At 36.5% G+C, this 12,146-nt stretch overlaps 1 protein-coding gene across 1 annotated transcript; it reads right to left on the minus strand.

The window, feature by feature from the left end:
- Window positions 1-1,221: 1,221 nt before the first annotated feature.
- Window positions 1,222-9,102, minus strand: hopx (HOP homeobox). Its single transcript, XM_028009170.1, has 2 exons — window positions 8,787-9,102; window positions 1,222-1,973 (listed from the first exon to the last, which is right to left on the minus strand). The coding sequence occupies exons 1-2, from the start codon at window positions 8,931-8,933 to the stop codon at window positions 1,896-1,898; spliced, it is 225 nt and encodes a 74-aa protein (XP_027864971.1). The 5' UTR covers window positions 8,934-9,102; the 3' UTR covers window positions 1,222-1,895.
- Window positions 9,103-12,146: the final 3,044 nt, after the last annotated feature.

A 12,146-nucleotide genomic window follows, 5' to 3' on the forward strand; every position in this document is an offset into this window, starting at 1 on the left:
CGGCAACCGCAGAAGAAAAATATTCCATTTAACCCTGAAAGCTTTTAGTGATGTTAAGCAATCTAAACTGTGAGATTAAATCTATGATTTATGAGACAGCAGAGGGGTGTGGGGGGTCTTGAGATAAATAATGTGTGTTTTCAGCAGGGAATATAAAAATGTGCTTGTTCTTCAGTGGGTGTGACTTTTCTACACTTGGTTGAAGAGGAAGAATCCCCTGGGCTCACTAAACATCACACTGTGTGTTCTGCATGAGCAAAGAGGGGCTGCAGTCAAAATGAGGAGTAAAAGCCTATATAATATGAGAGCGGATGAGTGCAAATAAGCTCATAACACCTTTGAAAAAGCTGCTCTGTGAACAGATCTGTTACACGTTGGTCGTTTGTTTTATTCAAGCAGTTTCCCACGATCAGCGAGTGCGTGTTTGTTTTTCTGCTTTACTCCAGGCTTGTTCGCTGGAAAGATCATTCTCTCTTACATCACCGCCTGGCTCTTGAGAGAACAGTCGAGGCTTTATAGTGGATTGTCTGCATTTGAAACCTCTAATTTTCTCTTTAAAGTGGACCTATTATGCCAAATTTTACATTTTGCACATTTTTGTACTTACATTTCGGTTTCTTCCGCTGCTAAAAGCAGCTAAAGAGCTTTAAAAACACCCAGCAGTTTTTGCCAATAAGTTAATGTTTTTCCTTTTGGTATCTGGAAAATTAATTGTTTCAAAATCCTCTGGAATGTAATGTCACAAAGCAAAGCCCAGCCCGTTGCCTAGAACCCAAACTGAGCTCCAGAACATTTTGTCAGCTAGTTTTACCTTTGTATTCACTGTACAATGGCTGCTGGAAAACAGTGTTTTGGCTGCATTCTTGTTGATTGTGCAGGAGACTCTACTTCTGCTTTTCAAAGCTGTGTTACTGTATAACTGATCATCTGTTTGCAGTTATTTTCACATGTGATTGTAAATCTTGAGTTGGGGTGGCGTGACCAGCAGCAGCTTATTGGGACTTAAAGTGATATAATGTACATATTTTATTGTATTTTGATTGATATGTATTTTCATGTATAGAAATGTTTTTCAAGGACTGGAGTTGCGAATCAGCTGCAGCTATATGCTCTTGGTGGAATGCATCAGTTACAGACTTATTCTGTCCTGTTTGTGTGCATTGTCCCGGTTAAATAAATGAGTAAATAAAATTAAATGAAACAGCTCAAAATAGGCAGAACTGACCTAAGAATGATAAATATTTAATGAACATTTCCATATCCTTTTTTACAGTATTCAGACTTTTCCATACTTTATTTCTAAAGCACTTAAAATACAACATAGCAATAACATGTACAGCTGACCAAAGAGCTGTACAAAAATAAAAACTAAAAACAGCAATAAAAAAGGAATCAAAACATAACAAATATGAGGAAGGAGTGCAACATTAAGACACAGATGCTAGCTTTAGGGAATAAAGGGAACAAATTACATCACCTGCACTGGTTTAACCCATTGTTTCCCTCACTGTCTCCATGGTAACATTCCAGATTAAACCACATATGTTTCATATCTATTGTAAAGCAGAGATTCTCTGACGTCGTTTTACTGCTGAGACCAACTAAAAAACAAAAGCAAGCACTTCATCCACCCTCCATTGTATAATCTTGCTACATCCTGTCAAATGTAAAAGCAAATTCCTTCCACTTACAATAACATCATGTTTATTTATGTAAACAAGGCAGTTACAATGGCACACCAACAACTTCATATTCTGCAAAGACAAAGGAGCTTCGTAGATACAAAAAGGAGGGATGGACACATGGTGAGGCGAAGAGAAAAGGTTGGTCAGCCCGTTTAGGAGGAAGAAGGTCAGCTAAGAAGAGTTTGTGCATCAGAAGGAGGTCAGAAAATCTCAGTCCAACACTGATCCAATTGTTGGTGGTAGACCCTGCTCTTTCCTCCATTTTGCCATGCGCAGCCTGAACCATTTCTGTGGGAGAGAAACAGAGTGAGGACGTTGTTAAAGCAGGTTGCAGTGTTTTTTCCAAGGGTGCTAAGGCTGCAGAGCCTGAACAGCCAGAACAAGGACGTAACTCTTCACACTGAAATCTATAGCAATGACATGATAGCTACACGATTGGACTTGATGTGCTGCCAACTAATGAATTTAGGTTTTTTCTAAACTGATTTTTATCCAGAGGCCTCATGCTGCTTTTGAACGCAAACAATAATAATCGAACCTGAGAACAAGGTGAATACGATTCCCAAACTGGAAACCTAATCAGTTTGTTTCTGATTCAGCCATTGAAGAAAGTCACATGAACTAAGCAAACACTACACAGGAAACATAAAGCTGCAAAATATTTGTTTAAATGACTGAAAAACATGCCTTTAATTTGAACACGGTTGCCCTTGATTGAAAATAAAACAAAAAGTTTTGATAGCCAGTTTGTGTTTAGTCTTTATTAAGTTATATCATAATTGCAACAATCTGAGTACATTAACATGGTGAGAAATAGCCTATCAACATCTTAGTCATTGCATTTTACGCTCACATTAAAATATTGTTTGTTGAAAATTGCCATTAGGCTAATGCTAAAAATAGCCTCTTTTTAGTACGCTAATGTTAGCATAGTAACATTCATGTTATGGAAAGGTTTTAATTAGCACTTAGGTTTTAGCATGTTAGCACTGTAGAAATAGTCATATTTATGGGCAGCAGGTTCATCCTGTGCATGTTAGCTTGATAACATTTAGATTTATGTTAAGGAAATGAGACAGTTAGCGGTAAAAGTTTGGTATGGTAATATTTGCATTGAATTTGTGGTCAATTTGTTCAAAGATGACATTAAACATTTACATTTTTGCATAACTTAGCATTAACAATTATCACATTTATGTTACAACAATGTAACTTTTTTCTTTTGCATTTTATTTTCCATTTGCTTTAGCTAACAGTACATTTTGTGTTTTTTATGTGTTAGTTTACTGACAAACTGACATCTGCAAAATTTACAGTATTCTGTTAAGGAAATATGATTATTTTTAATGCTTAATACAGTTAATCTTAAAAGATATATGGAACACTCTTATTTTGAACAGGTTTGTGTTAAGCATTTAAAACTAAACCAGATGGGTAAGTATTCAGAGACACAGGAACCAAATGCAGATTAAGGGAGATCTCTCAATGGGACCCCCACTGTGAGGCCGGGCCACAGGCGAAACCATAAAATTAGCATTTTCCTTGGGAGACAGGGACGTTAGATTTCTCAGGTATCTGTGAGGTCTTATCTCAGGATCGTTCTGTACTCAGAATGACCGTGGGAGCCACGGGGGGTCAGAGCGGTCAGAGCGCAGAAATCAGCTATCCGCTCTTTTGTTTTGGTAGAAGGCAGATGGTCCTTTGATCTTTGCGTAGATTGAGGGGAGTGTCCAAGTTTCTCTGGGAGTTTCCAGTTGGCCAACAAGAGGAACGCCTAGAATGCATAAATTAAATAGGAAAACACCCACTCAGTATAAAATTTAGTGTCATCACTAAATTGTCAGAAAGTTGCCATCTTTTTGCTTTTTTGCATTGGCTCTCTCTCCAAAGACGTCTTTGCTGTTTGTCTTTGTTTCGTGTTTGTTTTGTCTCCCCTTGTGTGTCTTTATTTTATGAGAAAAATGCATATCTCTGTTCCTCTGCAGCTTTGTTGTCGATTGCTTTGTATGAGATTAAACTCTGTGATCTGTGACGTCAACGCGCAGTGTGGTGGTTCCACTTTCTAGCGGCTGCCCTGCCCGCTGAGAGGACCTGGGTTTTAAGGAAGAAGACGAGCCAAACGATTTGTCTAAAGTTTTTAATAATTATTCTTCCTTTACAATTCCTACATTTATGTTTTGTTTTGTTTTTTTTACTGAATATTTAACATAGTATGTTCATCAGTATGGCATTAATATTCACAAATGTATACAAATTTAATAGTCGCTTGTACTGAACTCAGGAAACTGGTGTTCCATTTGTTGAATCTAAAATGCGTTGTAAACTGCAGATTGTGAGCTTTAGTCCAACAGTTGTTGCACTCTGACCACTCAGCCAGTAAGTGTCCCATTAAACTCTGACCAGAGGATGATTGTGCAGAGCCTCAACATACACCCTTGACCTACTGCATTGCTATTCTGCAGTTCACGTTGTCAAGGGATTCAAAGCACCGCTGACGTAATCTTGATAACGCCAAGAGGAAAGGAGGGATACAGCTCTCTGACAGAAGACTGGTTGTTTGAGCTGTGCGTCTCACAGGCGGGACATTTTCCACGTTTTGTACTGAAAACACACAAAGTTCTCTTTTGAAAGTCACTTGGGAATAACACTAACGCAAGCCCCCAAAGCAATTCCCGAATAGTCTCCAACTGTGCAGTCCTGCTCTTTCAAGTGCAAATAGCTGCCTTCGCACTTTACTTTACTTTTTATAAACTCCAGCAGCAAACTTTAGCCTTGAAGTAGTGATTTTGGATTTTTTTTTTTTTTTTTTTGCTACATGGTTTGCACTGAATTACATAAGTCAACTCTAATGCTGCAGCAAACAAGAAGATTTGTGCCAGAGTTTAAACATTGCACCACAGAGGCCAGAACACGTAAATATAATTAATGTGAAATGGGAGTGGTGGTTGGGTTGGGTTCCTTTAGCTAAACCTTCCCCAAATGCTTGCTTTGTTAACAAACACAAAACCCTGTACAGGAGGGGTGGCAGGAGGAAAAGAGGAGTTAAGTCGGGTCTTTTGATGACGGGCCAGACCTTTACCTCATCCTGCCTGGACCGGGCTTCCCCGTCAGCTCAGCCTCCCACCTTTGTGTACAGTGAATGGAAACACAGAAAGGGTTGGATTACAAGCCTCCCTGGCCACATAATTAAATGTTTCTGATGTAATAGGTTGAAGATTAGGCCTGGTAGTATTAGTGGTTTTAAGTTTTCCGTGTTATGTTTTTTTAAATTTTCTAAGCTTTTCCTTTCTTACATTTATCTTTTTTTAAAGGGATCGCAGCTAATCAATACCAGACTTTTCATTTATGCAACAGTGATACTGTATTGTAATTGGATAATGGAAATATCCTTCCTTACCTAAATGTATTGATTCATTAGAGAAAAGAGAAAACTGCAACAAAACAAACCTTTATATTTACATTTTTGTGCCAATCCTGCAGCAGTTTTCTTATTAGTGTTTTCCCTAGTGGCTCAAAAATAAAACTAAATGTGTCACAGAGCTGTATTTTTTTCTTAAATTACTTATTTTTATGACTTTAGAAAGATATTCTAGAACACATCATAGGGCATGCTCGTGTAAAAAGGAAGTCAACTGCTGCAATAAAATGTCACAACGATGACCAAACCAGCTCTTGATTTCAAAAACACAAAATCTCACCAAGTATTTTTGGTCTAGTTTCTAGTGAAAATGTCTTAGTACAATAGAAATAAGACAAAACTAACTTACAAGTATTCAGTGAGACATAGCAGTTTGTTTTAAGTCAATAATTCCTTAATATTGAGGAAAACGTATTAGTTCCATTGGCAGATTATTTCACTTATAACATGGGATAAATGTTTTGTTACAGGAGAAATAATCTGCCAGGGGAAGTAAGAAACTGTTTACTTAAAACAAGCTCCTATATCTTGCTGAAAAGCTACTTTTAATTTAGTTTTGTCTTATTTCAAGCATACTAAGATACTTGCACTAAAAAATAGAAAAAAAACTTGCTAAGATTTTGTGTTTTTTAACTTCATCATATAAATACTTCACAGATGCACAACAGCAAAAGACTAAATTAAGATTATTTAGAGCCGAGAAAACTTATTTTTTTACTCTCTCAACCGATCTAGTAGGTTTCCTTGGCAACACAAAACTGATTAAATCAGTGTTTTTTCAACTCATTTATGCAAATTGAGTCTCTGCAGCTGACTTCCTTCAAGGCGTCAGGAAGTGCATTATTTATGCAGGTTTCCAGGATCTCCCTCTGTGGGTCACAGTTTACATTTTATGACTACAGGTGAGGTAAAATATGAATAAAATAAGAAAAAAACGAGTGATGTCAGGAATAATGTCTGTATAAGCAATAAATCAATTAACTACATAATAGATTAAAATGAGCTTGATAATCCCAAAAGTCCTCACTGGAATTTTTGCCTAATCATTCATATTTTTTGAAGAACCTATGAAGCAAATGCTTCATAATCAAACATATTTATGGTTTCATTTGTGTTTGGTTTTGGTTTTTATTTTATTTATTGCTTTTTTAAATTATTATTATTATTATTATTATTTTATTTTGGATATTGCCGCCTTCCTAAAATGACAACTTATGTCATTTTTTTGGCAAATTAGATTTTTTCTTTGGCAAAAAAGAGATGGTGATTTTATTTTTGTTGGAGCTCTGCTTGGTTGCTAGGTGACGGGCTGGGCTTGCCTGGGGTTGCTAGGTAACAATGCAGTTTCCGTTGATTGTGACTTAAAAATCATGAGGTTTTTAAAACGGCACCAAAAAACGCTCACTTATTATAAAAAGAACAGATGGATGTTTTTTAAGGCTTTTTTTTTTGGGCTGTTTTTACAACTTGTTGAGATTCAAATGGATGTTAAAAAAGTGAAAAATGTGAATTTGAATTTAAGCTGTTGGCTGATATTTGATCTTAGGGGCGCACTGTGACCAAACCAAATCTAGACCAAACCAGATGTGGAAAAACAAGCCGTAGCTCCTCCATTATAAAGTCTTTCCAGAACTTTGAATGAACAGAAAAATAACAACATGCTGAAATATGCTTGTTTGTCTTTCTGCTTATATAAACCACACCATAACTAAAGCTGGTGCAACTGGTTTGTTGGGTTGACGTACAAAGACATCACGCCTGAAGTATGCAAGTGATTGTTTGGTGAAACACTCGTTTAGTTGCCATGTCAGAGTTGTGTCTCTTCAACTACAGGCAGAAATTTGCCTGAAACACACCTGAACCTGGGTCAGCTCAATCAGACGGATTCCCAATAGTTATTCTATGATTCATCTGAGGTTTTCTTCACTGTGCTCTAACTGAGGCTCTGAAACTTCACATCTGGGAACTGATAAGACAGATGCAAAGGCTTGACAGAAAGCTGAAGGAATTTCTCAGATGGGTGGGAGATGGGAGGGTTCGCATGTTGGAGAAGGAGGTAATAAAGTGACATGTTATTTCTGATATTCACTTTGTGCCTAACAAACTATTTAAAAAATGTTTCATTCTTTGAATCATCATTTATTCTTTGAATAAATTGCTCTGTTTTTAAAAGTATATCTAGAGATGAATTTGACACTACTGATTTTTTATTATGCTTCTCTGTTGAACAGAAAAATCTATGCCTGCTTACGAATTTTGCGTCAGAGTATATCAGGGTTTAAACTGTTCAAAACCCTGAAAATGTTACTATTCTTATCATGAATGGACTTTGATCTGGCTGTAGGGAGCATTAAGTGACAGCACAGCTACGTTACTGTGTGTGTGATTAATGTACGTCAGCACAGCAGTGGCCTGTGACTGAAAGTCATAATGCAGTCAACCAAAACAATGTAGACACACCCTCAGTGACAGCTAACTCTGTTTGACAAGTTTCTTAAACCCGAATCCACCCTACAAATTAATATGCTTTAGCAGGATATTCAACTCTGCTGTGACCAAATGGCAAACAAATCAACTTGACAAGTGTAGTAGTCTCATTTTATACAAGAAAAACAAAAGTCAAAACTTCTCACGTGAAGCTTTGATATGCTTATGCTTGTCTCAGAATGCTCATCGACTTCACTTCAAAGGTTCAACAACATGACATAGTGACATTAACTCCTTTAAACATTTCAGCTCATATTTAATTTGAAGATCAAATACCAAAAAATGTGATATTAACATCCAGAAATTCTGCCTTTATTTACTCAGTTTTACAGATTTTTTCATGTATTGTATATGTGTGCTAAACTGGTTCAGGTTCTATTTGATAATAATATGTTTTGTCATTATGTTGTAATTTTAACTTAGGGAGAACATTAATCAGTTGTGGAGTTCCTCAAGGGTATGTTCTCGGGTCACTTTGTATTTAGCATATCCACTTAATAAAACAAGTTGACTACATACACTGTATATGCCGATGATACAACTTTATACTACAACAGGCATAGTACCTGCAAAAGGTCAGAATTTCCTCCAGCTTAATCCCAAAAAGTAGAAGTTGTTGCTTCTGTTCCCAACTAGAATCAGGTAGAATTGGAAATCTTGCTATATTGGTCTAAACGTACGGATCTTAGTTTAAAATATATTTCAGAAGTGCTTGGGAAGTGTAAGCCTGGGGTTTAGCATCTAGATCATCAGAGACCTGCTTACTCTCTTTTCTCAGAACCAGAAACAAGGTGTGGCAGCATTTAGTTTCTGTGTTTCTCAGCTCTGAAAGCCTAAGATGTGCAGACACTTTCAGGTTATTTAATTCAGCGCTAAACCAGCTGTTTACTGCAGCTCTCAATCACAGACTTTCCACAAATGAACAACTGGAAGGTGAAGTTAAAGATTACATTTGCATCTTAATATTTGCATCTTAATGTTTCATATGTTTGTCTGCATTTTTAAGGAAAGCTTAAAACTTCCTTAAAAATTAATCTATCAGTCTGAAAACTCTTAGTGCCAACAAAAAAGTACTTAAAAGATACCCTATGAATCAGTAGCACTTTTTTTATTCTGTTGTTATAAAATGGAGATATACACGGTTTAAACAAATAGATTATAATATATTTGCATTGAAGTTGAAACGTAAGTCTCACCTCTACGTCCTCCTCTGACACTCCGACCTCTGCAGCGATCAGCATGAGGCTCGTCCCCTCTGGATGTCTGTTGGTTCTGAAATTTTCCTCCAGTATTCGGAGTTGGTCATCGGACAGTCCAGAGCTCTCTTTATGTTCAGAAGCCATGTTTCTCTCTTTTTCTCCCCGGTTCGTGGTCCCCGGTCAGTTCTGTACCGGCTTTTAAAGGCTCCGGTCCCGGATCAGATGCGAGCGCAGCTGGACGCGCAGCGTGAAGCGGCGTTTCCAGTGACAGCTCAGCGGGAAGCAGCGTGTGGATGTGGGAGTGGATGGTGAGTGTGTGGAGACTTTATTTACAACAGAGGAGGCGAGTCATAAAGCCAATCCCACCAACCAACCAACCCGCCCACAGAAGAGGAGGAGGAGGAGGAGGATGAAGAGTACACAACATTGGAGGGACAAAAAAAGCAACACAACATAATATTTAAATACGTAAATAACTTTTTTGTACATATTATAAAAAATAAAATAAAGTTATGCAAATATTTTTAATAATCTACTAAATATTTATGCAAAAAAGTCATAAAAAGCACAGCTATAGTTAAAATAAGAAATGGTTTCAACATAAGTGCAATTTAGTAATTATTTTATAACCCTTTGTTGCAGCACAACAATAAGTTATTTTATTTATTCATCCCATTTAGATGACATAGCCTCACATCTTATTCCTAGTAAACAATTGTTTGCTGTTTATTATATTTCTGAATAGCTAGCTTTATGGAAGCCGAAGAATATATATAAATAGTAAAATAATACAGGAATATATATTGTGTTTTACTATGTAAGAGGGGTGGAGATTAAAAAAAGTGTAAACTTCTCACTTCTTTCTCAACAAATACAGCAGCTAAATTGACTGATTCTTATGTTGCAAAATATTTTTCAAAATTAATTTTAATTTGTACATGTACGTATGCATTCTCGTTTTTGTTTTCTTTGTTTTGTTCTAAATAAAGAGAGCATATCATGTTTAATTAACTCTAACAATTATCCCATTTGCAGGTTAACCTTCATTCTGTGATTTAAGCTTTTTAATGGATCCTTGTTCATAGTGTTGACCCAAAGGATTTCTTAATAAAGTCACAATAGCTTTGCTCTGCCAAAACGATGCATCCAGAACAATATTAACATCTCATCACAGTCTTTAAAAAGAGCAAGAAAAGACAAAGGTCTAAGCCATCAAATCTGTGGATAGTCAATGTATCCATTTAAATAAATTTATTTGACATACGTAGGTCAAGAACAGTAATTTTTAAGAATATATTTAGTTCTGCTGTAAAGACGTTAATCAGGGAATGTTTCCGTTTATGATCAAGAACAATGCTGATATTGTTCTTCTTTGTCTTGCAGGTAAAGATTTATTAAACTAGCATGTGATAAACTTTTCTGGTTTCATAACTGTGAACTTCTGTTAAATTTGGTCACATTTTATTTAAAAATATCAGTTTTTCAGGGTTAAAATTTGATGAGAAGCAATAAAAAAATGACAAAAGGCATTGCAGCAACATATGCAACAACAGAACAACCTCGGCGAGTTTGTTAGATTTTGCATTTTAGACTCGGTAAATGCAGCCATGAGCACACATGCAGCTTCATGTGATGCTATCTTTGGACTTTGATTAGACCTGTAATTATGGGTACTCTCACTGCAAATGCTTGACTTTAGGCAACTGTAAAGCCATGCTGTCTGATTTTCCTCTTTAGGGCACTAATTCATGTCTCTCTTTATTCTGATTCGAGCTGCAAACCAAGACACGCCTGAACAAATTCAGCTGTAAGACTTTTTGAAATCTTTCTCAATAGCCACATTTTAATGTTGAAGGTTTAAGGTGGAAGGTACACCTAAACTTTAACTTTACTCAGTCCTTTGAAGGGAGGGATTTTGATAGAAGTAGGCAAGGGTGGATGCAACGAGTTTTCATTTTTTGTAAGATTTTGCAAATATTTGTTCATCAGACATGATGCCATACACATAATGAGGCTTGGAAATATGAGGAAAAAAGCCAGAAAACAGTAGAAATATTGGATTAAATTAGATAAATACAATCCTTAAACACTGCAGTAGAAATAAAATGTGACTTTATTTTAAAATCCACTATGAAAGACAACATCCTGCTGCTGCATCTGTTGGGAGAGCAGATAAGCTGCTGGTTTATGGTCTGTAAATACAGCATAATGTTCTCTGGAAACTCCAGCTTACATGATTGTTTTACAGCTGACCGGCTGCTGCTGAGCAGTCAGAGTGATAAAAGAGTAAAATTTAATATGATCCAAAGTTCACTCTATGAATGGTGATATTTACTGTGTGCTGTTGTTAATAACCCAAAGAAAGAACATGTTTGTCTTCACAATATGCACAAGTTAGCAAATTCTATATTCAAACAGCACAGGGCAGGGGTGTCCAAAGTGTGGCCCGGGGGCCATTTGTGTCCTTTGAAAGGATTTTGTTCGGCCCCTGGTTACAAGTCAGGAATAGTAAAAACCGTGCCAACAAAACCGAAAACAATTTGAAATTGTTTGTTTTTCTAACATGGCATACAGTACAGACCAAAGGTTTGGACACACAGTCATGTCCAAACGTTTGGTCTGTACTGTACATATTTCATAAATAAAAAAAAGTTTATTGTTGAGCAGAAAATCACAGTAAACAAATTTTAGCATTTTTTATTTATTGAATTTTGTGGCCCTCCAGAAGCTTATATGTGCCAGTTTTGGCCCCAGAGGCAAAAAGTTTGGATACCACTGGCATCATGCAAATCTTTGATTATTCTTTAATATTTTAAGGTCTTCCATGCAGCATAGAAACTTTTAATTAGTTATCTGTAACTTAATGTTTCCCAGGCACATAAATGTGACACGATTCTTCTTTTGTTCGATTTTATTTTAAGTTTATTTTCTTTGTATAACATTTTTTTGTTTTTAGTCATATCACAGTCAATAAAGTCAGACTAAATCTTATTGGTCTAAAATTAATTTAGACATCATTTAAACTTCTTCTTTAACCCATCAGATTGGGATTAAATGTCTTTTGCCCCCTTATGAGCCAACTTTACTTCTGACTCTGTCTGAATCATGATGACCCTCTGCAACATTCCTGCTGCAGGACATCGGATCACTGCTGCTGCATACAAGTGAGACAGGTAATTTTAACACAGCAGCTCATAAAACAGTTGTTTTTCCGCCTAATGACAGACAGAAGTGCCAAGGTCTCGACATGAGCGCCGGTTGTTTCTCACCATCTGAGTGACTCTTGAACTGGTTACACACGCAGCTGTTTACTGCTGAGTCATGATAAAACCTTCATTAATGCACAATTACAGCATG

This window comes from Xiphophorus couchianus, chromosome 23 (assembly GCF_001444195.1).
Source record: "Xiphophorus couchianus chromosome 23, X_couchianus-1.0, whole genome shotgun sequence".
In the NCBI taxonomy this organism is placed as follows: Eukaryota; Metazoa; Chordata; class Actinopteri; order Cyprinodontiformes; family Poeciliidae; genus Xiphophorus; species Xiphophorus couchianus.